General features: G+C 39.2%; 1 protein-coding gene across 20 annotated transcripts in view; it reads left to right on the forward strand.

The window, feature by feature from the left end:
* LOC114677402 (uncharacterized) overlaps positions 1-27,426 on the forward strand; it is a 94,734-nt gene that overhangs the window by 56,769 nt on the left and 10,539 nt on the right. For 5 of the 20 annotated variants that reach the window (XR_013416352.1, XR_013416358.1, XR_013416359.1 and 2 more), the window contains 3 exons: positions 5,690-5,815; positions 23,374-23,517; positions 23,808-27,096. Coding sequence is in view for 2 of the 20 variants with exons in the window: in XM_077999820.1 (XP_077855946.1) it covers positions 5,690-5,815; positions 23,374-23,472 (225 nt within the window). In the remaining 18 variants the exon portion in view is untranslated. Of the gene's footprint in view, positions 1-5,689; positions 5,816-7,369; positions 7,436-10,146; positions 10,283-23,369; positions 23,518-23,807; positions 27,097-27,426 lie in introns of those variants that run through there. The other 15 variants (XR_013416344.1, XR_013416346.1, XR_013416345.1 and 12 more) reach the window with 8 other exon arrangements.

The raw sequence follows: 27,426 nt of genomic DNA on the forward strand, positions 1-27,426 counted from the left end.
GACAGGTCTTCAAAGGAAGTGGAAAACAAAGCAGACACATGAACCAAAAGGTGTCACGTGGGACCTAACACCACACATTGCTTTCCTCAACACTTCCAGCCCAAAGGGGGAAAGACTTCAAAATGAATTCTGCGTAAGTGGGAAAAAGAACTCAAAGCAAATATTGCCAACTGACTTGAGAGGCAGCTAGGAAAGGATTTGGCTCCGAGTGAGCGGACATTCAATTTTGGCATCTATCCAGCTCTGAACGAAGGTCAGTTGTTTAAGATTGGGTCTCAAGGAAAGCCTGAGTGTCACAGGTGATTATCTTCAAACTTCCCCGACATCCCAGGAAACCCAATATTAGATTTAGAATGCTTTCCCTGAGATCATTTGTGTAAGCATCGATGAGCCTTTTCCCAGTTTGGTTTTTATATTTGCAGGGTTTACTCCAGGGCACTATAGCACCAAGTTTTCCCAGGACATTTAAAAATCTCATTTCCCTACAGCAACACTTCCTTGTTTGTGTTCCTCTTGCACATCCTTCTTGGGGCACACAAGCCATCATTCTTGTTCTTAAGGAGGTAGCCAATTATGGATTTTTGTAATTAGGATTCTGAAACATGACATTTGAGACAGGCCTCCTTTCATCCAGAGATCCCTAGGGCATAATCTAATTACCAACAAGGTACAATGCCCACAGTCTTGCAAAGAACTCTGGAGTAAAAGCTCTATATTGACCCGAGTCATTAATAACAGATCATTAGCTCATGAGCCAGCATTTATTGAACACCACGGAGTGTTGGATGTGCCACAGGATGGTAACAGAAGAATGAAGGTTCTCAAAAGATTCCCCCAGTGGGTGGGTGAGACAAATTTCCCATCTGGTTGTGGTGAAGCAGTGGGGTTACCAGGGTCTACTCCATTCACATTCCAGTAAATACGAACAGGTTCTGTCCACCCTTCTACAAGAAAGGCAGCAAGTTTCCTGAGAAGGCAGAGTGGAGGGAATGCTAATTGTAAAGCATGAGGAAGAAGAGAAAAGAGCAGGTATGAACCCCCGACGATGGAAGTTTTTAGATGGTTCTATTGGGGACCAACACAATAACGATGTCCATCCTCTGAGAAGTCTCATGGGGAAATTTCTCCCCAGTTAAACTTACTCAGCCCTTCTCCTGGGCACCACTCAGTACAAGGACTTTGTCTGTTCTTGTCTTGGTCCCCCTTAGAATATTTGGCTGGCTTAATGTCTGAACCCTGAAACCTCCCTGGATCCTGGCTATCTCTGATATAGGAAATGCACAGTGCATTTGCTCTGTCCTAGACTAAGCCTAGGGTTAACTCTCATGTCACTTGGAATACTTTTTTCTGGAAAAAAATTGGCTTTGAGTTTCTGTGACTCTGGTGATCTACTGGAATGCTAAGTACTGTTGAAAAACTGATCATTTTGTTGAGTAAAGTTGTCAAACATTTACTTATTCATTCAACAAGTGGTTCTAGAGTACATATCATGTTGCCTGGCACTGTCCTAGGAGCTGGCAACACAGCAGGAGCAAAACAGACAAAAATCTCTGCCCTCATGGAGAGACAAAATAATTAGATATGAATATAGTATGCTGATGGTGTTAACCTCTAAGGAAGAAGAAAAGGCAGGGAAAGTGGGTAAAGAATTTATGAAGGGTGTGATGGGTAGGGCTGCAATTTTGAAAGGCTAGCCAGAAAAGGACTTAGGTAAAAACAACTTTTGAGTGAAGACAAGGAAAAGTCAAAAGAGTGAGTCACAAAAGCCATGTGGGTTATGGGCACACTAGGCAAATGAAAATGCAAGTATACAAGTTCTGAAGTTGGAGTATGACTGGAGTATTCCAAGAACACCAAGGAGGCCAAAATGTCTCAGTTGGATGACAGAGGGAGAGTGTGATGGGAAACAGGGTCAGAGATGAAGCTGGGGAGGGGAGAGAGCAGGTTGGAGGCAGGGAAGAGTGGGTGGGACTGTTAGGCCATTGAAAATACTTCAGCATTTACTCTGAGGGAGATGAGGGTCAACAGCATCTGCTATAGAGACAGTTTTCATTTAATGGAATTTTTGGTGAATAGATATGATGGATTCAATACTATGGCTAAGTGTCTAAGTAATTTTCATTTCCTAGACACTTAGCCATAGTATTGTATTGTATCCTTCATATCTATTCATATTTATATAATGCACAGATGTACATTTCTATAATGATAATGGGCCATTGAGGTAGTGTTATTTATTGACTACTTACTCAAATCTTGGCTTTCCCTCAGCTTCTAACATAGCCGCAAGTCTCAGTGCCTCACTGGATTTAGACTCCAATGTCACCTATTCAGAGAGGCCTTCTCTTATGACTCTGTCTGAAATGGCACCTCCTATCACTCTCCAGTCTCTGATCCTGTTTTATTTTCCTTCAAAGTACTTAGATTTATGATTGTTATAGTACAGATGGGAATTACTTGGGAAGATTGGGGTTGAGTAGAATGACGTTCTAGTTTAACAACATCACTCCAGCTGCTGTGTTGAGAACATATTGAGGGGAGGTAAGGGAAGAAGCAGGGAGACTGGTTGTTGGTAGAACACTGTTTCTCAATAGTTGCAATGTATTTGACAGTTTCTTTGGAAGAATTTGTATACATGTTCATCCTGATATGCACCAGGAGTTTGTTATGGGTTTACATAGTCTCTATTCTTAAATTATCCTAGAAATTACAATGTAATGTCTGACAATTTCCCCCTGAAATTTTGGTCTAAATTATATTGGATAATAAAATAGACCTGGAGAAAACACTCCCCTAAACTGAGAAATAGCATTGTGCCAAGAACAGATGAATCGGCCGGGCGCGGTGGCTCAAGCCTGTAATCCCAGCACTTTGGGAGGCCGAGACGGGCGGATCACGAGGTCAGGAGATCGAGACCATCCTGGCTAACACGGTGAAACCCCGTCTCTAATAAAAAATACAAAAAATTAGCCGGGCGAGGTGGCGGGCGCCTGTAGTCCCAGCTACTCAGGAGGCTGAGGCAGGAGAATGGCGGGAACCCAGGAGGCGGAGCTTGCAGTGAGCTGAGATCCGGCCACTGCACTCCAGCCTGGGCGACAGAGCGAGACTCCGTCTCAAAAAAAAAAAAAAAAAAAAAAAAAAGAACAGATGAATCTTCTGTAGTGATCTTTGACGTTCATGCTATCTTCCACTAAGATAAACAAATAGATATTAGATATATACAGACTCCATGACAAGGATTAGAGAGTACAGAATTTTCAAAGAGTCAGCCTCTTTCCATCACTTATTTACTCTGCCTCTGGGGCATCTGACACTTTCGGGCCCAGGGAGCTTCCTGAGGCTTGTCTTCCTTTGGATAGTTAGGAGCATAAAGGAAGACTCTCCTTGTCCGATGCTTTGGCCCTGCAGGATCTGGAATAGTAAGGCACTTCTGCAGAGGAGCAGGAATTGTAAAGCTTTGCATCAGCAAAGGAGTTTGAATCTACGAAACTCACCTCAAGCATGTGAGGGTAGAGGCAAAGGCAGGCAGTGTAGTGGATGAAGGCATAAAGATTTCAATTCTGCCCAGTCACTAACTAGCTCCTAGTGACAGATGACTCATTTTCTCTTCATGGCCTGTATTTTTTCAACTTTAACCAGGGAAAGTCAAGATACACTAAATGAAAAAAGAGGTTGCATAATAATGGGTTTAGTATGATCCCATTTTCTTGTTTTAATAATATTAAAAAACCTTTTATTTGTGTTGTGTGTGTGTCACATAGGTATACCATACAGATGTATATGGAGGATATATACACACACAGATATACACATATGTATCCACAAATACATTGACTATAGATATACGTATGTAGATAAGCACAAATAAATATTTTAACATATTTACTCTGGAGAGACAGGCAGAATTCTTGGATCTTTGGCCCCCAAGTCTCACTTTGTGTTGTTGGAGACAAACTAGCTGGGGCCAGGGACTTCTCCTCTGCACGGGGAAGGATGGATCTGCACTCCATCTCAATTTCTCACAATGCTACCAGGTGCTAGAATCCAAATCATGGTCCTAGAATCCTATAAACATCTAGCACCCATGCTCACCTTCTTGGAACCCAAGTTTGGATTATTTTGTGCCATTTGCAAGAGCATCCCAATACTTGCCCCATAAAAAGGAAGAGTCATAGGGAGATAGAGTCCCTCTTCTGGAGCATAGCCCCACAGTGTGTCCCATATGTCCATTTGTACTTAGCCCAGGCTTGTCCATCCACGGAGAAAGGGCCCCTGCCACTGCTTCCCTTCTGCCCTAAATTCCAACCTGCACCACGTGACACTAACAGGTACTCTTGAGCTCTCGGCTTAATCGGCAATCAAGGTGTTGATGTGAAAATGGAAGGGTTGGGGAGTGTTGGCTGGGAGTGAGTGTGGAGGCAATGAAGAGAGAGATTATTAATCTTTTTGCTATATATTTTAGTATGATTTTACTTGTTAAAATGAGCATAGGTTTGTAAGTAAAAATCGAGTCAATAAAAGTGGGCACTAAAGGTACTAAGTATTCTTTCCAAATGCAAAGTCTGACCATATGTAAGGTACATGTTGACTTGTTGTGCTCTGGCCTTTCATGTCATTAGGAGCACCTGGTCAGGCACTTGTACTTTGCTTGTGCTGGTCTCAGTGATGGTTAAAAGATTAGGGCCATTTGAAGACAGACATTTTATGCTCCTGCAGATCTTTTAAAGGCTACTTACTCAAATCTTGCCTTTCTCTCTGCTCCTAACATAGTCACATGTCTACATGTGCTTCTAAAGACACAAAAAGAGATAATTTTAGAAAGAAATTAAAGTTTTTGGATACCCTAGCCAAGGGTAAATTTAAACAATTAAAAAGATAATTGGACTGAAACTGGGTTAATAAAAACAGACTTTTGGAGCTCAGGGAATCACAGGGACAGGAAAACCGTTTGACAATGTCTGACCCTTCCACCCATCTATCTGCCCTCCAGCTTCTTTTTCTTCTGTGTTGATTATTCAGGATTACGTTGTTTACAAACCAGTTCTGACTTGGAAACTCTGCACCAGTTAAAGAGAAGAAAAGAAAAGAAAAATGCCCTTGTATGTGCCATTTGTGTCAGTCTCAGAGGTGAAGGATGCATTGACCTTCCTATTCCTGACATGCCATTTGAGGGAGGCTTATTTCTTATTCTCAATGGTTTCTTGAGACATTTGAATAATATTTTGAAAGTGGGCCAACTCATTTTTAAATAAAAGGCAATTAGGTTACCCCACCTCATTTTTTTCTCACAAAGTAATATGCATAGCCATGTAGGACAATGCAAATTTTCCAGACAGATTTGGAATGAGCTGAATTATCTTCTCTCCTCAAATTGATTAATTACTCTAGGTTTCAAAGAGAAGGAACTTCCTGGTACTTCAGTTGAAAAAATTTAAAAGCTTATGTTTAAAACAGGAAATCTGTGAAGTGAAAGAAAGGAAGTGAAGGAGAGAGAGAGGGAAGAAAAAAGGAAGGGAAAAAGGAATCCTTATTTGACCTGCACCCCTTTAGAACCCAAAGTTAGTTCTAGTCTCCTCAGCTTCTTTGGATACTCATTTTCCTGCTCTGGGATTTCTACCTTTCTTCTTTCCCAAACTCAAAAACACAGTAACCATCTTGCTTTTAAGACATATCATATCATGTTTTTCAGTTTCTGATGTTGCTGCCAAAGGCAGCTCATTTGACTCTTATCTACTATGCTGCATTTGAGATTTTGTCAATACCATTGAATACCAAGGGGAAGGCAAGAACCCGTAAATATGGCTGCACCAAAAAGGTAAGCATTTTGCGTGGTCCCCGTGGTTTGGATAAACTAATCCAACAATTAATGTTGTTTTCCATTTAGTGAGCCTTCTTAAAACGAAACTTAAAAGACTTGGCTTGAACAATGTATGTGTGTGTTAGTTCAAATGGCAGGCAAACAATCAACATGGATTATGTAAGTATAGACTTTCTGTGGTTAAAAATTCAGAAATTTAACACAATGTGCTTAGACTGTTACCAAGGCCTCTTAAAAACATCCAATCTATTATTTATCACCTTATCTTCCCTACCATTATTTGAGAAACATTTTGGTAAAAGTAATTTATTTCATTTTTCCGTCTCTTTTTCCATTTTTTTCAAGTTACTGTTTTACATATGATTTATTTATATTGGCTATTGTGGCTCTCAGACATCACAAGGCTTATGTTTATGCATTTAAATCTTCTGGGACTCCACCAAAGCAACTGTTTTCATCTCATTTAATATTCATCCTTTCTATACCAATGAGTTTCTTAGGAGACTTTCCACAAGGTCCTTGGAGCTAGTGCATTTTCTTACAATTTTATCTTGAAATGATTTAGGACTTGAAAAAATCATAAGAAAAAAAGAACACAAAGAAAGATTGTGAATGAGATATATAGCATGAATGAGATCATTAAAAATAAATACGTTTTAAAAGATCATGTCCATACATACAATTTCTGTAATTTAAAAAAGTTTCAGTAAATATGGTATTTAAAGTTTTGTTGTTTGTTTGGTAGGTATATAGAAGGTGTAAATATTCTACAAGATGATTGCTGGCTTTTCCAAATCTCTTAGTTCACAATCCTGGCAGAAATGGTTGGGGTAATCCATCTTTGAGGACTAAACCTGAAAATATTAAATATCAGATCTTAAAGCTTTTAAAGTGGTAGGCTTGATTTCAATTTGCTAACTCCTTTCTTCAATGTGACATTTTAAAAATGGCTTTTCTAAAATTTACTCTTCCTTACCCAGGGATGAATTAAACCAATTAAATGTATATACATGGCCCTTTCCAAAACTAGAATTCCAAGATTGTTCACAACAAAAAATAAGTGAAGTGGAATTTTAATAATCTATTCAAAGGCCCCAACCTGTGTAGCCCATCTATATAGTGCTGGTTTCTTTAAATAGAGAAAATTTATTGAAAACAAAAATGCCTTGACTAAATTTTACATTGAAAGATAAAAGGGAGACCCACGAAGCCTGGGATTTTCCAGATAGAAGGTGCAAAATTTCTATCTGCCAAGTGCATGGGATCTTTGAATAACTATGGTCAGCTAAATGCTACAAGGTACACAAGTCTCAGCAGGAGTGAAGGCAGTTGATGTCTGTCACTTGAATGGTTATCTGCAAATTATTAGGTTTTAGTAATAGAGTCTGATTTCGATATTGTTGCAATTTATAAGTTGCGTCACTGATCTGCGTAAGTACATGGAGTCAACTCTTATTATTCATAGATATTTATGTATGAATTTGCTTAGTTGTTAAAATTTATTTGTAACTTCCAAATCAATATTCATGGCACTTTCTTGGTTATTTGCAGACATGCAGAAAATGGTGAAAAATTTGAGTTGCTTGATGTTCACATTCTCTGCTGAGGTTCAATGAGGTAATGCTCTGCTTCCTTGTTCTGGTCCTCATCTGTAAGCAAGTGTTCTCTTTGAGGTCTATTTAGTGCTACATTTTTTCACATTTTTGTGCTTTGTGGTGGTAATTTTGCTTTTGAAAATGTTCCTGGCTGGGCACGGTGGTGGCTCATGCCTGTAATCCCAGAACTTTGTGAGGCCGAGGCTGGTGGATCACTTGAGGTCAGAAGTTCCAGACCAGCCTGGCCAACATGGTCAAACCAGTCTCTATTAAAAATGCAAAATTAGCTGGGCGTGGTGGCACACACCTGTAATCCCAGCTACTCTGGAGGATGAGGTAGGAGAATCACTTAAACTGGGGAGACGGAAGTCTCTGCAGTGAGCAGAGATCGCGCCACTGCACTCCAGCCTGGGTGACAGTCTATCTCAAATAAAGAAAAAAGGAAAATGATCCTAAGCCCACAAGGGTTATGATATGCCTTACAGAGAAAATACTTTGCATTAGATAAGCTTTATTCAGGTAAGAATTATAGTGCTGATGATCATGAGTCCGGTGTTAATTAAATGAGGTGTCTTAAAACAGGAACACACATAATACAAGGTTATATGTGATCAGTTGATGAAAATATTGTGACCTGAGACTCACAGGAACCCAACTCTGTATTTTCCCTTTGAGCAATTGATCAACATTTGCTAATTCGGTATTCACTGCAACTTTATGGAATATAACTACTGCAAATAAAGATAATCCACAGCATAACATAATGTTTACAATAAATTAACTGGCATGAAAGATTTATTATTTTTATTATCTATTTACCCTTTTTGAGAGAAAACTAAAGAGAAGTTAGAAGTACTGAGAATGATACAAAAAAGGCCACGTAAGTACTACATAACATTATCAATGAACAACATTTTGTTTTCTTTGTTTAATCTTTTATTAAAAAAACATGACACATTGCGGTGGCTTACGACGGTAATCCCAAACTTTGGGTGGCCAAGAAGGGCAGATTGCCTGAGTTCAAGAGTTTGAGACTGCTCTGGACAACATGGTGAAACCCCATCTCTACTAAAATACCAAAAATTAGCTAGGTGTGGTGGCACGCGCCTGTAGTCCCAGCTACTCGGGAGGCTGAGGCACAAGAATTACTTGAGCCCCAGAGACGAAAGGTTTCAGTGAGCCAAGATCGCGCCGCTGCACTTCAGCTTGAGTGTACAGAGTGAGACTCCATGTCAAAAAAAAAAAAAAAAAAAAAAAAAAAAAAAAAAAAGAAAAAGAAAAAGAAAAAGAAAAGAAAAAAAAATAAAACATGACACAAAACATGTAAAGTGAAAATTCCCCTTGCTCCTTTATGCTCCTCATCAGAGACAACTGCTATGATGAATTTGTTTTTCATCTTTTTTTATATTTCAGTATACTTATGTATCCATGAAGCAGGCATGCTTACAAATGAACTAAGGCATTGTCCTACCACTTGCCATTTTCGTTCAGCCCTTTGCTTTTTTTTGGAGACAGGGTCTCACTGTGTCACTCAGGCTGGAGTGTAGTGACGCGGTCTTGGCTCACTGCAGACTAGATCTCCCAGGTTCAGTTGATCCCTTTGCCTCAGCTCCCCAAGTATCTGGGACTAAAGGCAAGCATCACCATGCCTGGCTAATTTTTTTGTATTTTTTGTAGAGACGGGATTTTGCCATGTTGCCCAGGCTGGTCTTGAACCCCTGAGCTCAAGTGATCCACTTGCCTCAGCCTCCCAAAGTGCTGGGATTACAGACGTGAACCTCCATACCTGGCCCAGCCCTTTGCTTTTGACATCTATCTATGATGATCTGAATAGCTTCATCTCATTCCTTTTAATGGTTCTATAGTATTTCATCACATAAATATACCACAGTTTATTATCCATTCTCCTATTGATAGGTATTTTGGTTATTTTCAATTCTTTTTAATTTCTTTCTTTCTTTCTTTCTTTCTTTCTTTCTTTCTTTCTTTCTTTCTTTCTTTCTTTCTTTCTTTCTTTCTATTTTAGCAGAGCTGGAATAAGCATCCTTAAATTTGTATCCCTGTGTACTTTTGCAAGAGTTTCCTTAAGCATATGTACCTAAAAGTGGCACTGCTGGATTAGGGAATGAATGTATTTAGTTTCAGCAGGTATTTTCAATTGGTTTCCAAATGTTTGTACTTTACATTCTTATACTCAGTCCCTGACAACTCAAAAGAAAACTATAATAGTTATATTAGTCTTTCTGGAGACCCTGTTCATGTAGCACTAGGCTGGAAATCTTCAGCCTTTCTGAAGGTGGAAAGTGAGGCTTCTTAAGTTTATCTAAGAAACATCTAGGTTTTACCACATAAGGCTAAGAACTATGTGATCAATAAAATTAGACTTTTGGGCCAGGTGCCATGACTCACAACTGTAATCGTAATACTTTGAGAAGCTGAAGCAGGAGGCTTGCTGGAGCCTAGAAATTTGAGACCAGCCTGGGCAGCATAGTGAGATCCAATCTCTATAAAAAACAACAACAAAAAATTAGCCAAGAGTGGTGGCATGTACCTGTGGTCCCAGCTACTCAGAAGCTGAGGTAGGAAGATTGTTTGAGCTTAGGTTGAGGCTACAGTGAGCCATGATCACATTGCTGCTCTTTAGCCTGTCTCAAAAAAAAAAAAAAAAAAAAAGACTTTTAAAGATTATTTAAGACGTGGAAAATGTTCACAATATAATGTTTAATTTAAAAGGAGCTGGGCACTGAAGAGGGAGGAGGCAGAGAAAGATGGTGGAATAGAACTCTCCAGTGATCATTGTCCCCATAGGAACATCAAATTTAGCAACTATCCACACAATAAAGCACCTTTTGGAAAAACAAAAAATCAGGTGAGCAATCACAGTACCTGGTTTGACTATCATGGCAAGAAAAGAGGCACTGAAGAGGGTAGAAGAGACAGTCTTGAATTGCCTACACTCTCTCTCCCCCATTCACCAGAAGCAGCTCTGTAGTGCTGAGAGAGATTCTATGTCCTTGGGGGAGGGAGAGAACAGTGACTGTGGGACTTTGCATTGGAACCCAGTGCTGCCCTGAACTCACAGTGGAATGCAACACAGGACAGGGTTAAGCTTGCACCCATGGAGTGAGCAATTAAACCAGCCCTGGCCAGAGGGGGAATTGTCCCTATCAGTGGTTAGAACCCGAGTTCTAGCTAATTCCACTACCATGAGCTGACACACTCTGGGGTTATAAATAAACTTGAAAGGCAATCTAGGTCACCAGGACTGTAATTCCTGGACAAGTTCTGATGCTGTGCTGGGTTTGGAGCCAGTGTACTTGGGGTGCACACAACCCAGTGAGACATCAGCTGGTCCGGCCAAGGGAGTGCTTGTGCCATCTTTCCCCCAGTTCCAGGCAGCACAGCTCACAGCTTTGGGAGAGACTCTTCCTCCTTGAAGAAAGGGGAAGGAAGACTAAAAAGGACATTGTCTTGCAAACTTGAGTACCAGATCAGTCACGGTAAAATGAAGGACCAAGCAGACCCCTAAAGTCCCTGATTCCAGGCCTTAGCTCCTGGACGGCATTTCTAAACCTGCCCTGGGCCAGAAGGTAACCCATTGCCCTGAAGGGAGAGTCCCAGGACTGGCAAGATTTATTACTTGCTAAGTAAAGAGCCCTTGGGTCTCGAATAAACATCAGTGGTGGCCAGGCAACACTTGCTGTGAGTGTGGAGCCATGGTGGCTACAGGGAGAGAATTCTTCTGCTTGAGGAAAGGAGAAAAAAGATTAAAAAGAAATGCGTCTTGTAACATTTATGTCAGCTAAGCCACAGTAAAGTAGAGCACCTAGTAGATTTCTAACATTCCTGACTCTAGGCTCTGGCTTCTGGGCAGTATTTGTAGACCCACCCTGGGTCAGAAGGTAACCTGCTATTCTGAAGGGAAAGACACAAGCTTGGTTGGGTTTACCACCTGCTGACTAAATAACTTTTGGGCCTTGAACAACCATCAGCAGTAGCCAGGCAATAGTTACCACAGGCCTTTGCCAACTCCTAGTACTGTTCTGGCTTCAGGTCTGACCAAGCACAGTCTCAGTGGTGGTGGCTATAGCGGTGCTTGTGTTACACCTCCCTCAACTCCAGGCAGCATAGCATGGAGGAGAGACTTCATTTGTTTGTGGGAGAGTAAGGGAAGAGAACAGAGACACTACCTGATAATACAGGAAATTCACCTGGGTCTTTCTCAAGACCAATAAGTTGGTATCTATATGAGTCTGTAAGAGTCTGCATCATGGGGCTGGAGGTGTCCCCTAAAGCAGATACAGCTACAGTGACCAAACACTTACAACACAATACTCAATTCACTTTGAATACTTGGAAAGCCTTCTCAAGAAGGATGGGTATAAATAAGCCCACACTATGAAGATTACAATAAATATCTAACTCTTGAATGTCTAGATACAGATGAATATCTGCAAGCATCAAGACCATCCAGGAAAGCATGACCTCACCAAACAAAGTAAAAATGGCCGTAGAGACCAATCCTGCAGAGGCAGAGATCTGTGACTTTTCAGACAGAGAATTCAAAATAACTCCTTTGAGGAAGATCAATGAATTAACAGATCAATGAAAGATCAAGATAACACAGAGAAGAAATTTAGAATCCTTTTCAGATAAATTTTAAAAAGAGATTGAAATAATTTTTAAAACTCAAGCAGAAATTCTGGAGCTGAAAAATTCAACTGATATACTGAAGAATGTATCAACTGATATACTGAAGTCTCTCAACAGCAGAATTAATCAAGCAGAAAAAAATTAGTGAGCTTGAAGACAGACTATTTGAAAATATAGTCAGAAAAGGCAAAAGAAAAAAGAGTAAAAAAAAAAAAGAGTAAAAAGAAGCAGACCAGGTGCAGTGGCTCACACCTGTAATCCTAGCACTTTGGGAGGCCAAGACAGGTGGATCACCTGAGGTCAGAAGTTCGAGATCAGCCTGGCCAACATGGCGAAGCCCCACCTCTACTAAAAAAATACAAAAAATTAGCCGGGTGAGGTGGTGTAATCCCAGCTACATGGGAGCCTGAGGCAGGAGAATCACTTGAACCAGGGAGGCAGAGGTTGCAGTGAACTGAGATCACACCACTGCACTCCAGCTTAGGCAACAAGAGTGAAACTCCATCTCAAAAAAAAAAAAAAAGAAAAAGAAGGAAGTATGCCTATAAGATTTAGAATATAGCCTCAAAATGGCAAATCTAAGGGTTATTGGCCTTAAGACAGAGACACCCAGAGAGAGAGAGAGAGATCAGGGTACAAAGTTAATTCAAAGGGATAATAACGGAAAACTTTTGAAACCAAGGAAAAGGTATCAATATTCAAGTACCAGAATAATACAGAACACGAAGCAGATTTAATCGAAATTAGACAACTTCAAGACATTTAATAATCAAATTCTCAAAAGTCAAGAATAAAGAAAAGATCCTAAAAGCATCAAGAGAAAAGAAAATAACATACAAAGGAGCTCCAATATGTCCGGCAGCAGAGTTCTCAGTGGAAACCCTACAGACCAAGAGAGAGTGATATGGCACTAATATGCTGAAAGAAAACAATGTTTACTAAAGTGCTGAAAGAAAACAACTTTCATTATAGGATCCTAAAGCTTTTATCCAGTGAAAATATTCTTCAAATATGAAGGAGAAATAAAGATTTTCCCAGACAAACAAAAGCTTAGGGTTTTCATCACCATCAGACCTCTCCTACAAGAAATGCTAAAAGGAGTTCTTCAATCTGAAATGAAAGGATGTTAATGAGCAGTAAGAAATCATCTGAAGCTATAAAGCTCACTGGTAATAGTAAGTACACAAACAAATCCAGAATATGATAACACTGTAATTGTGGTTTGTAAATAACTCATATCTTGAGTAAGAAGACTAAAGGATGAACCTATCAAAAATAATAACCACAACAACTTTTCAAGACGTAACATAATAAGATATAAATAGAAACAGAAAAAGTTAAAAATGGAAGGATGTTGTTAAAATGTAGAGTTTTATTAGTTTTCTATTTGCTTGTTTGCTAGTTTGTTTATGCGATCTGTTAAGCTGCCATCAATTTAAAATAATGGGTTATAAGATAATATTTGCAAGCCTCATGGTAACCTCAAATTTAAAAACCTACAACAGATACATAAAAAAATAAAAAGCAAGAAATTAAAACATACCACCAGAGAAAATCATCTTTGGAACAAGAAGGACAAGAATAAAGGAATGAAGGGAGGAAAGGGGGAAAAACAAAAACAAAAACAAAAAAACCATAAAGCAGCAAAATGGCAAGAGTAAGTCCTTACTTATCAATAATAACATTGAATGTAAATGGACTAAACTCCCTAATCAAAAGACAGAGTAACTGAATGGATAAAAAAATGAGACCCAATTATTTTCTGCCTACAAGAAACACACTACACCTATAAAGACACAAATAAACTGAAAAAAAGACATTCCAGGCAAACAGAAACCAAAAAAGAGCAGGAGTAGCTATATTTATATCAGACAAAATAGATTTCCAGACAAAAATCATAAAAAGAGACAAAGAAGGTCATTATATAATGATAAAGGGGTCAATTCAACAAGAGGATATAACAAATACAAATATACATGCATCCAACACTGGAGCACCCAGCTATATAAAGTGAATATTATCAGAACTAAAGAGAGATAGATCCCAGTACAATAATAGCTAGAGATTTCAACATCTCAGTTTCAGCATTGGACAGATGATCTGGACAGAAAGTCAACAAAGAAACCCCAGTCTTAATTTGCACTGTAGACCAAATGGGCCTAATAGATATTTCGAGAACATTTCATCCAATGGCTGCAGAATGCATAATCTTCCCCTCAACACATAGGACATTATCGAAAATAGAGCATATATTAGACCACAAAATAAATCTTTAAAAGTTCAAAAAAACTAAAATTATATCATTTCCTCTCTGACTGTAATGGAGTAAAACTAGAAATCAATAACAAGAGAAACTTTAGAAACTATTCAAACACATGGAAATTAAACAACATGCTCCTAAATGACTCAAGGGTCAATAAAAAAATTAAGAAGGAAATTAAAAACCTTTTTGAAACAAATGAAAATGGAAACACAAGATACCAAAACCTATGGGATATAGCAAAAGTAGTATTAAGAGGAAAATTTATAACAATAAGTGCCTAAATTAAAAAAAGTAGAAAAACTTCAAATAAGCAATCTAATGATGCATCTTAGTGAAGTAGAAAAGCAAGAGCAAACGAATCCAAAATTAGCAGAAGAAAAGAAATAATAAAGATCAGAGGGCTGGGCGGGGTGGCTCACGCCTGTAATCCTAGCACTTTGGGAGGCCGAGGTGTGTGGATCATGAGGTCAGGAGTTCAAGTCCAGCCTGGCCAGCATAGTGAAACCTCATCTCTACTAAAAATACAAAAATTAGCTGGGCATGGCAGAGGGCGCCTGTAATCCCAGCTACTCGGGAGGATGAGGCAGGAGAATCACTTGAACCCGGGACGTGGAGGTTGCAGTGAGCTGAGATCACGCCACTGCACTCCAGCTTGGGGAACAGAGTGAGAATTCATCTCAAAAAAAAAAAAAAAAATCAGATAACAAATTAATGAAATTGAAATAAAAAAAATGCAAAATATCAAAGGAACAAAAGGTTTTTTTAAAAGATAAAATTGACAAACTTTTAGACAGCCTAATTAAGAAAAAAAGACCCAAATAAACAAGATCAGAGATTAAAAAGGAGACACTATGCAGGACACCATGACTCATGCTCGTAATCCCAGCACTTTGGGAGGCCAAGGAAGGCAGATCACTTGAGCTCAGAAGTCCTGGACCAGCCCAGGAAACATGGTGAAACCATGTCTCAACTAAAAATCCAAAAATTAGCTGGGTGCAGTGACACATGCCTGTAGTCCTAGCTACTTGGGGGACTGAGGCAAGAGGATTACTTGAGCCTGGGAGGACAAGCCTGCAGTGAGCCATGTTCGTGCCACTACACTCCAACCTGAGCAACAACGTGAGACCCTGCCTCAGGGGGAAAAAAAACAAAAAAGAAAAAGTAGACATTATAAGTTATACCACAGAAATTCAAAGGATGACTAGAGACTACTATGAGTAACTATATGTCAATAAATTGGAAAACCTAAAAGAAATGGATAAATTCCTAGACACCCACAACCTACCAAGAGTGAACCATGAAGAAATTCAAAACCTGAACAGACAAATAATAAGTAACAAGATCAAGGCCATAATAAAAACTCACCTAGGTAAGAAAAGCCTGAAACCTGATGGCTTCACTGCTGAATTTTACCAAACGTTTAAGGAAGAACTAATACCAATCCAACTCAAACTATTCTGAAAAATAAAGGAGGAGAGAATACTTTCAAACTCATTGTATGAAGCCAGTATTACCCTGATACCAAAACCAAAGACACATTAAGAAAAGAAAATTACAGGCCAATATCTCCAATGAACATTGATGCAAAAATCCTCAATTAAATTCTAGCAAACTGGTTTCAACAACACATTAAAAAGATTACTCATCATAAGCAAGTGGAATTTATCCCAGACATGCAAGAATGGCTCAACATGCATAAATCAATCAATGTGATACATTATATCAACAGAATGAAGGACAAAACCATATGATCATTTCAATTGACGCTCAAAAAGCACTTGATAAAATTCAACATCTCTTCATGATGAAAACCTCAAAAAACTAGGTATAGAAGGGACATACTTTAACAAAATAAAAGCCATATACAATAGACCCACAGCTAGTATCATATTAAATGAGGGGAAACTCAAAGTCTTTCCTCTAAGATCTGAAACAGGAAAAGGATGCCCACTTTCACCATTGTTATTCAACATAGTACTAGAAGTTCTAGTTAGAGGAATCAGACAAGAGAAAGGGCATCCAAATTGTAAAGGAACAAGTCAAATCATCCTTGTTTGCAGATATGTGAGCTTACATTTGGAAAAACCTAAGACTCCACCAAAAAATGATTAGAATGGATAAACAAAATTAGTAAAGTCAGAAGATACAAAACTAACAGAAAAATCAGTAACATTTGTATATGTCAACAGCAAATAATCTGAAAAATAAATCAAGAAAGTAATCCCATATACAGTAGCTGCAAATAAAATAAAATACCTAGAAATAAACTTAATTAAAGAAGTGAAAGCTCTCTATAATATACAAGTGAATGATCTCTATAGTGATATAAATCGTTGGTGGAAGAAATTGAAGATGACACTAAAAAATGGAAAGAAACGCCATGTTCATGGATTGGAAGAATCGATATTGTTAAAACGTCCATACTACCCAAAGCAATCTACAGAGACAATGTAATGCCTATCAAAATATCAATGACATTCTTCACAGAAATTTTAAAAAGTCCCAAAATTTATGTGGAACCACAGAAGGCCCAGAATAACCAAAGTCATCCTGAGCAAAAGGGAAAAACTGAGAATCACATTACCTGACTTCAAATTATACTACAGAGCTGTAGTAACCAAAACGGCATGGTACTGGCATAAAAACAGACACACAGACCAATGGAACAGCATAGAGAACCCAGAAATAAATTTATATATCTACAGTAAGTTCATTTTCAACAAACTTTCCAAGGCTATACATTGTGTACAGGACAGTCTCTTCAATGAAAGGTACTGGGAAAACTGTATATTCATATGCAGAAGAATGAAGCTAACTCCCATCTCTTGCCATATACAAAAATCAAATTAAAATGGATTAAGGACTTAAATCTAAGGCCTCAAAGTATGAAACTACTAAAAAGAAAACATTGGGGAAACTCCAGGACATTGTTCTGGGCAAAGATTTCTTGAGTAATAACCCACAAGCACAAGCAACAAAAGCAAAAATGGACAAATGGAATCACATCAAGTTTAAAAGCTATTTACAGCAAAGGAAACAATCAACGAAGTGAAGAGACAACCCATTAAAGTGGGAGAAAATGTTTGCAAACTATTCACTTGATAAGTGATAACCAGAATATGTAAGGAACTCAACCAAATCAAAAAGAAAAAAATCTAATAATCTGATTTTAAAATGGGCAAATCAGGCCGGGTGCGGTGGTTCATGCCTGTAATCCCAGCACTTGAGAGGCCAAGGCAGGAGGATGACTTGAGGTCAGGAGTTTGAGACTAGCCTGGCCAACATGGTGAAAACCTGTCTCTACCAAAAATCAAGAAAGTTAGCTGGGCATTGTGGTGCACACCTGTAATCCCAGCTACTCAGGACGCTGAAGCACAAGAATCTCTTGAACCCAGGCGGCAGAGGTTTCAGTGAGCTGCGAATGTGCCACAGCACTGCAGCCTGGGTGATAGTGAGACCCTGCTTCAAAAAAAAAAAAAAAAAGGCAAATGATCTGAATGGACTTTTTTCTCAAACAGAGACAAGCAAATGGCAAACAGGTATATGAAAAGATGCTAAACATCATTAATCATCAGAGAGATGCAAATCAAAACTGTAATGAAATATTATCTCACTCCAGTTAAAATGGCTTTTACCCAAAAGACAGGCAATAAGAAATGGTGGTGAGGATGTAGAGAAAAGGAACCCTTGTACACTGTATTTGGGAATGTAAATTAGTACAATCACTATGGAGAACAGTTTTAGAGGTTCCTCAAAAAACTAACGGTAGAACTATGGAACTACCATATGATCCAGCAATCCCATTGCTAGGTATATACCCCAAAGAAAAGAAATCTGTATATCAAAGAGATATCTGCACTATCATATTTATTGTAGCACTAATCACAATAGCCAAAATTTGGAAACAACCCAAGTGCCCATTAACAGATGAACGGCTGCAGAAAATGTGGTACGTATACACAGTGGAGTACTATTCACCCATAAAAAAGAATGGGAGTCCACCATTTGCAACAACATGGCTGGAACTGGAGGACATTATGTTAAGTGAAATCAGTGAGTTACAGAAGACAAACTTCACATGTTCTCACTTATTTGTTGGAGTAAAAAATTAAAACAAGTAAACTCATGGAAATAGAGAGTAGAATGATGGTTACCAGAGGCTGAGAAGAGTAGTACAGAGGAGGTGGAAATGAGGATGGTTAATAAGCATAAAAACATAGTTAGAATAAGTAAGATCTAGTATCTGATAGCACAACAGGGTGACTACAGTCAACAATAATTTATTCTATATTTACAAGTAACTAAAAGACTATAATTGGAATTTTGTAACACAAAGAAAGGATAAATGCTTGAGGCGATGGATAGCCCATTTACCCTGAAGATTATTACACACTGCATGCCTGTCTGTACCAAAATATCACATATATCCCAGAAATATATATATCTACTATATACCCATAAAATTAAAAATTAAAAAAGAAAAGGAGCAGAGCACAAATCTATTTTACACTATGTCTCGGTTTTGCTCATGCATATATGTCCAATAAAGAGTAAAAGGAACAATAACAGTAATAAGAATGATAACAGTTGTTCTTATCCATTTTTTTTTCTTTTTCCATTACTGTGTTTTCTAAATTTTCTCAGAAAATGATTTTTATAATCAAGGGAAAAGCAAATAAATATCAAAATAAATAACACTAAATACACGAGAAAGTCCTAGCTTTCATTAAAATTTCAAAACCCCAATACACAAACCAGCAGTATCCTATGATTACCACCTCTATTGCTTAGTTCTGGAAGAAAACATGTTCAAGAGATGAGTCAGGTGAATATATTCTATTACCAGTTTGCATTTCAGCCCCTAATTCTTCTCCTACTCCAGTCAGTCCAACTTTTACTCAACTTTCAAGGTTAAGTATTAAGTCAGTAACCTACAAACCATTTTACCAGACTGGCACAGTGAGATGGAAGAGTGCAAATCTTACTAGCAAAAAATGGGAATTGTCCATCAATAGAGGACTGGTTAAATAGATGATAGACTATTATTGACATAAAAATAATATTGCATTCTCATATGTACTGATATAAAATGATCCGTAAGTCATAATTTCAAGAGAAAAACAAATTTGTAAAACAGAATTTAAGCATATGAAACTCTATATCTAGCTTGTCATCTCTCTATATATAAATATATATACATTTACATATATGTGTTACAAAGCATACACAAAAATGCATAGAACATTTTGAAAGGATATTTCTCAAATAGTTACTAGTTTCTGAGGATAGAAGCAAGATTTTAATGTGCATGTGTATGTGTTAAAAGAAGACTTGAACATTTTACATTTCTGAATTTTAAAAATTATTTACAATAGAATTGTATTATGTTTCATTTGTATAATTATAAATACTTTTAAAAGCAAAAAGGAAATGCATTTGAAAAGGATAAATGCCTCACATATTCATAGAAAACTAGAAAATGAAAAAAGAGTAAAAAAGAAAAGGGATATGGAAACGAGAAGCCAGGTATAAAAAGAGACAGTACTCATTCATTTAAAAAATTACTTATTGGGGCCGGGCGTGGTGGCTCACACCTGTAATCCCAGCCCTTTGGGAGGCCGAGGTGGGTGGATTATGAGGTCAGGAATTTGAGACCAGCCTGACCAACATGGTGAAACCTCGTCTTTACTAAAAATACAAAAATTAGCCAGGTGTGGAGGCGCACACTTGTAAGCCCAGCTACTCAGGAGGCTGAGGCAGGAGAATCGCATGAACCTGGGAGGCGGAGGTTGCAGTGAACTGAGATCACACCACTGCACTACACCCTGGGTGACAGAGTCAGACTCCATTTAAAAAAAAAAAAAATTACTTATTGAGTGCCTTTATTAAGGCAGTTGAAATATGCTAAGATGAATCCACCTACCTCGTCTTTCTAACCTGAATGACTTCTTCCTTTTAGATTAAATAATTTGCTTATCTTCTCCTTTGGAGTCTTACATTGTCCTCTGACCCATACCTTTTTCCTTTTAATGGTCATGTTTTGCTGTCAGAAATTTTCAATATTATTTGCAGCTAAACCTAAATCTCTCCATCTGGACTAGGCAAAATCAAAACTTAGAGTCTATTAACTGTCCTCAGTCCTAGACTGTGGCTACTGCAGAGATTTGTGAATTGCTAATATGTTAGATTGTTTCTGCCTTTTCCCCTAGACAGCCACCTATCTGGGAAAGGGTGTCATTTGTGTGCTTTTCCCTGTGTCTCTCTTCCTTCCTCTGAACTCTAAGCTTGTCCCTGGGCACATAGCAATTTCTCCCAGTGGAGGGAGTTGTAAAAGTCCCTGGATCTTTTTCTTTTTCTTTTTTTTTTTTTGTTTGAGCTGGAGTCTTGCCCTGTTGTCCAGACTGGAGTGCAGTAGTGTCATCCTAGCTCACGGAAGCCTTGAACTCCTGGGCTCAAGTTATCCTCCCTCTTCAGCCTCCTTAGTAGCTGGAACTACAGGCATGTGCCACCACGCCCAGTGGTTCTTGGGTCTTTTGGACTGGAAAAAAGTGGTTTCCAGGCTGAATCCAGCCTCTATGGATTATTTGTTTCCCACTCTTAAATCCTCACCCAAGCTTTGGCTGCTCAGGACTTTACCAGCTAATAATTCCATGACCACTTCTGCATGGACAACACAAAAATAGCCAATCAGCTCTTCAAATTTTCTGCCATTGTCACACATCTGATCAAGGAGAGCTGTGACATCTACAGAATTTTTGGCATATGCCTCCTCCTCATCACCCTCTTTTAGCATACTCTCCTTAGCTCTCAGGCAGCCTGTGATCTTTTAGTAGGTTGGCAATAGCTATCGCTTGTTTGGTTTGCCTATCATACTTTCTCATCCTTCTTCTTCAGGTAATACCACTCGTGATTTTTGTGTAAGTGTTCCCTTTCTCTTGTTGTTCTGGTGGGACTTCCCTCTCTTCATGTGCAGCAATGGTGATACGACACAAGCAGGGCAGTCAGTCTTATTTGAAATTTGTGTATGGCCACATGTAAAAGAAGTCATTTTTGTGTGTGGGCTCATGGCTAGGACACCCCTAAGCCATTTTCTCCACCATGTGATACAGCCCATATGTGGAATGAAACCAAGAAGAAACAAACAGAAATGGGTGATGGAGGGAGACAGAACAAATCCTAGTGTCAAGAAGTCCCTCTCTATAGGCCCTGAGGTGTGGTTCCTGCAGCTTACATTTCAGTCCTGCGAGTTTCCCCAATACCCTTCCCAGATAACAAAGCCAATACATTTCCTTTCCACCCTTAAACTGGTTTGGATTAGGTGCCTGTCTCCTGTGACCTAAGAGCCCTGATTAATACAGCCATCTGCTACTGAGCTGCTCCATCATTGCCTGTCCTCTCTGCAGAGTCCCATTTTCAGAGGATTCTATATCACTCTCTTCCACCCCTTCCATGGTTGGCCCTATCTCTTCTACTGCCCTTTCTCAGGCTCTACTCCCCTCTTTTCAAAGTTGGCGGTTGGTTGGTGGGGGGCTACGATAATGGCAGTTGGTACAAGTTTCCTTCTAGGGAGGAATACGTAATTGTCGAGAAGATGAACTTTCAGGATCTGGATGAAGGAGAACAGGCAGATAACAGGGAGAAAGTATGTCTATTGCTCTCAGGCTGAAGAGGTAGGGAGAATGGTTGGTGGGGGTGTTAAGGAATGTCCTATGAAATAATAGAAAATTGTTCAGTTCATGATGGGACCTCTGCTGCAGTTATTGGACTCACAAAATGCTTGCATATGAATGACATTTGTGTGGAAACTACTAAAAGGGCTAGACATTCTGTAATCCGGAAGCACATGTGGGTGGATGGCAGTAGAGAGTGAACTCAGGGAATCTGCAGAAATATTGGGTAATACCTGCATATGTATGCAGATTTAAGATTCAAAACAAGTATTACCCAATATTTCTGCAGATTCCCTGAGTTCATTCTCTCTACTGCCAGCAAAGTGTGAGAAACCCCTGACAGCTTCCTTAAAAAAAAAAATACCTTGTTAAATTTTACTTCAACAATCTTGTAAAAGGCTGTGTCTTGGTGTTAGTTTGAATTTGTTCCTGGGACAAGTTCTCTAAAACAGTAACTACTTTTGTTAACATGTGAAAGCAGGCTGTTAGGACTAATCTTGTCAGCAAAGAAAACCGTAGTATTTATATGACAAATAAATCCTTAATGGCATCTGGAAACCTAAGGCAACAGAAGCCGTTTGATTCTCTCCAAAGTGGCACACGGCCAGGAAATTCACTATAAGATAAGCTCATATGTTTCAGGCTGCTGGATTGGTGGGCACCGGGTGTCTGCTGGCTCTTAAGCTACCATCATGTGAAGGAAAAACAAGAAAGGGCTAAGGTAGAGGCTCATGAAAAGTGGCCCTTTATCTCAGTACAGCTACTGCTAAGAGGGGAAAGACTGAGGTCCAGGTAATCTCCACTGCTCTATAAAATCTGGGTCTTTACTCCACAAAACAAACAAACAACAAAAAATCCACAATGCTGAGTAGTGAACAGATAAGACCCTAGGAATTGAGTCAAGTGAGTGAGAACAAAGGGTTAAATGCTTCTCTTTGGAATGTAAGGAGAAAAGAGAAATGGGGCAAAATAATTTGGGATCATAAAAATTTAGTGAGAATGAATGAAGAAAAGGTCAAATTTTGGTTTCTATCCTTAAACCTTGGTTGAAAGATTTGGTACAGTTTGGTAATACTTGATAGCTATTTTTATATGCAGGTCTGTCTTTTTTATTTACTCCAAAACTTCCGATTCAAGCAAACCACATCCATGGCAAAAGATTCCTGTTTCTCCAGGAGCTTGACCAAACCATGACTGGTTTCCTGGTGTCACGAGACCTTCAGTTTAAGCAACATAGCTTTAGAGGAAATAACCTTTCTGGCATTAAATTAGCAACCTAAAAATACGGCAATGATGGTATGCTATACTCCCACTCGCAGACATCTTTGGTCTTTTCCGGTTTTTCTAACAACTCTTTTTTTTTTTTTAAGATAGGGTCTCACTGTCATACTGTTACTCAGGCTGGAGTACAGCAGTGTGATCATGGCTCACCGTAGAGTTGAATTCCTGGGCTTCAGCGACCCTCCTGCCTAAGCCTGCAGTGTAGCTGGGACTACAGGCTCATGCCATCATGCCCAGGTAATTACTTTTTTTTTTTTTTTTGTAGAGATGGAGTCTTGCTTCATTGCCCTGGCTGGTCTTGAACTCTTGGCCTTAAGCAATCCTCCTGCTTCCATCTCCCAAAGTGATGGTGATACAGACAGGAGAGAGGGAAATACTGGGCAGAAGAGGGTGGTTCCCTGGCAAAGGCCCCCCCCTCAAGCCTGGATACCCAAGGTTCTAAATGAGAATAGATATTCCTGCTTCGTACCCAAAAAGTTGCTTTTTGACCCACCATGCCCCCTAACGTGCATCCATATAAACCTCAGGCTCCAGAAGCTGACCAGCAAGCCAGCAGACCAGCAGATGGATGGAGGAATGACGCGGCAGAAAAAGGGACAAGAGGAGGAACATCTGAACACCAAAAGGAATTAGGCTGGGGGCAGTCTGAAAGGAGACTGGTCGCCAGGCGGCCCGACCCCAGGGGAGGATCATTTTCCCACTCTATCCCTGCTTCTGGCTCCCCATTTATCCTGCTGAAAGTCACCCCCATCTCCACCTCCACCACTCAATAAAACTTCGCATTCATCCTTCGAGTTCGTGCATGACCCTATTTTTCCAGAAGGCTGGACAAAAGCCCGGGAACAGAAAGCTGTCACTCTGGCCCTCTGCCCTTGCAGAAAGGCAGAGGGTCCATTGAGCTGATTAACACTCAAGCCATCTGTGGAAGGCAAAGCTGAAAGAGCTTTGTAACACTGGGGTTGCAGGCAACCACCTCTAGACTCTACTGTGGGGCTGGAGCCCAAAGCGCTCTTCCGCTCTTCCGGCTATACACCTGCTGATCTGCATGCTCCGCCTCTTGCAAGAGGTTTGAGCAGCAGGGTAAATGAACAGGCAAGCCACACTCCTGTTGCACATCCTGTGAAAGGAATCAGGGACTGGTTTCAATGGAATTACAGACATGAGCCACTGTGTCTGACTCATTTATCTTAAATTTCAGGGGATAACAATGCGGGGAGTTGGAATCTAGAGGAACCACAATAACTTTGATTTCTAGCTGTGAGGAAGAACATGCCTGCTTCCCAAGTGACCATCCTCCCAGCACTGTGATATCTGTGAGATCAAGGGCTCCAGAGATTATAGAGACAGCATTTGGAGAGTGTCAGCGTCCAGGTTGACAGCTGGACATTTCCTGCTAATGTGTTCTAGGGAGAGTTAGCCTCTGCCATCCCCTGCATGGCCAACATAAATGAATAGGGTCTGCTCCAGATATGAATTACTTTTCAATTTAGCATGGGGAGGCAGGCAGGTTTACTGGTAAGTGAATGTGGGAGTTTTAGATAGTAAAATATCATAAATAAAGGCAGTAGAGAGGAGTAGAAAGAGCATGGATGGGCTTTGGAATTAGATAGCCCTGAGCTTAAATCTTGCCTTCACCACTACTAGCAGTTATATATAATTTGTTAAAAGGAGACACAAAATTCTCGGAACGAAAGTCCTAAAAATTCGTTCTTCTGTTAATTTTTAGAATCTTGCAGCTCTTCCCCTGCACTGATTCATTGCAATCATTTCACTCTGGCAAGTATTTACTGTCTATACAAACCATTTGGCTATCAGTAGATGCTGTTGCATGATCTCGATATATTTATCATATCTAGTATTTTTTTTTCTTTTCCCATGATTAGAAAATAAGCTAAGTAAGAACAGAAAGAGGAGACTATGTCTTACACCTCTTTGTATCCTCTTCAGCGAAGAAACGTCCTTCACTCTTGGGACTCTATTGACCGTTCCTGGATATTTACCATCTCTGGACTGCAACACTAAACACCAGTAATACCTGCCAGTCATGGTGACCAGTTCCCACCCCTCAAATACCCTTACACATTTCCAAAGGTTTCATAAGGATGGTACAAACTTTGGTTGAAAATCACTACAGTGCCCAATATATAGTAAATATATATTTGCTTAGCATACATGGTTGTTTTGTTAGTTTCAGAGAAAAATTTCTGTCTGAAATTTATTTTTTTAAACAAAAATGCTTACGAAATTGGTTCATTTGACACCATTTCAATCCTAGTTCCACCTATTGTTTTTTGTGGGTGAAAAGGTCTGTATGTCTATGTTGCAGGTTGCTTTCCCTGAGGTCTGAGGAAGATATTAGTGTGCAGGAAGTTTATTAGGGAATGCTTTTTTGGATCAACAATAGTGGAAGGAAAAAAAAGGAAGTAAGATTAAGCAGAAGAAGTTGGACTGTAATGCAGTTTCATCAAAAGCCTGAACTAAGCCCAAAAATAGCTCTGAAACTGAAATGGCCCTTCAGAGTTGTACCAAGCTGGAACAAGGGGACGAGATGTTACTATCCCCTGTCAATCAGTGATTGGGTGTAGACTATTTTAGAAATAGGGCATGAGCTGGCATGAGGCAACTCTCTTCAGCAGAAGGCAGGCATGTAAGAGAGCTGCAAGCTGAGGGCTGTCTGTGGGCAATGCTCCCAGAGGCTGGTGGAGTAAATAAGTTTATCAGTCCTGAAGGGGTATGTTGGAGTGTGCATCATCACAGCATGTACTACAGTATGTATCAGTTTATCTGCACACAAATGAGACCTCAAATCGCTGTAATCAAAAAAAGTTAAAAACTAGTTACTCTTCTACATAAAATAAAAGTCAAAAGAGAGTTAGCTCCAAATAATATGAAGGTTCTGTTACTAAAAAATAAACAAACAAAAATACCAGGGGAATAGATGCTGTGGTCTGAATGTTTGTTCCCGCCTCATATTCATGTGCTGGAATTCTAACCCCCAAGGTGGTGGTATAGGATGTGGGGCATTTGGAAGGTGGTTAGGTCATATGGATGGAGTGCTTATGGATGGGATTAGTGCCCTTATACAAGAGACCCTGGAGAGCTAGCTATGTAATGGTCCCTTCTGCAGTGTGAGGTTTCAGTGAAATATTTCTGCCCATGAAGGAAGCAGACTCTCACCAGAACCCAGCTGTGCTAGCAAACTGATCTTGGACATTCTGGCCTGTTATAAAAATAGACAGTAGAATGGTATTGTAAGAAATAAATCTCTGTTGTTTATAAGTCACCCTGTCCATGATTATTTGTAATAGCAGCCTGAACAGAACAAGACAATGGGTATCAGACAACGGATATTAGAGGGCAGCAATGTCTATGAAGTTTTATGGTAACATATCAACTTTCTGTGTATATATGTATAATGTTCATAAAATGTTAGTTTTAAGGCCTCTCTCAGAATTTCTCACACTTGCAGAAAATCTCAGCAGTACAGGAACAGACTTTTAAAAAATTGCTGGTTTTTCCGTCTCTGCTTGTTTTTATTTCCCATTTTATTATTTGGATAAAGCTTGGTTATAATTAATTTCTTAAAAACCTTTATTTAAATTGACAAATTAAAATCATATGTATTAATTGTATACTTTTAAAAATATATGTGTACATTGTGGAATGGCAAACTCAAGCTAATTTATATACACATTACCTCACATATCTTGTCTTTGTGGTGAGAACACTTAAAATGTACTCTCTTGGCAATAGTTGAGAATACAATGAATTGTTCGTAACTATAGTCACTACATTGTACAATAGATCTCTTGAACTTACTCCTCTTGTGTAACTGAAATTTTGTACCCTCTGACCAATATCTCCCCAGCCTTCACCATCCCCTGCCCCAACCCCTGGTAACCTCTATTCTACTGTATATTTTCATGAGTTAAACTTTTTTAGATTCCTCATATAAGTGAGATTGTATAGTATTTGTGTTTCTGTGCCTGGTTTGTTTCACTTAGCATAATGTCCTCCAGCATTCCAGTGTGTGTGTGTGTGTGTGTGTGTGTATTAATATATATGTATACCACATTTTCTTCATTCATTCATTGATGATATTTAAATTTATTCCATATCTTGTCTTGGCTATTGAAAATACTGCTG

This window comes from Macaca mulatta, chromosome 4 (genome assembly GCF_049350105.2).
Source record: "Macaca mulatta isolate MMU2019108-1 chromosome 4, T2T-MMU8v2.0, whole genome shotgun sequence".
Taxonomy (NCBI): Eukaryota; Metazoa; Chordata; class Mammalia; order Primates; family Cercopithecidae; genus Macaca; species Macaca mulatta.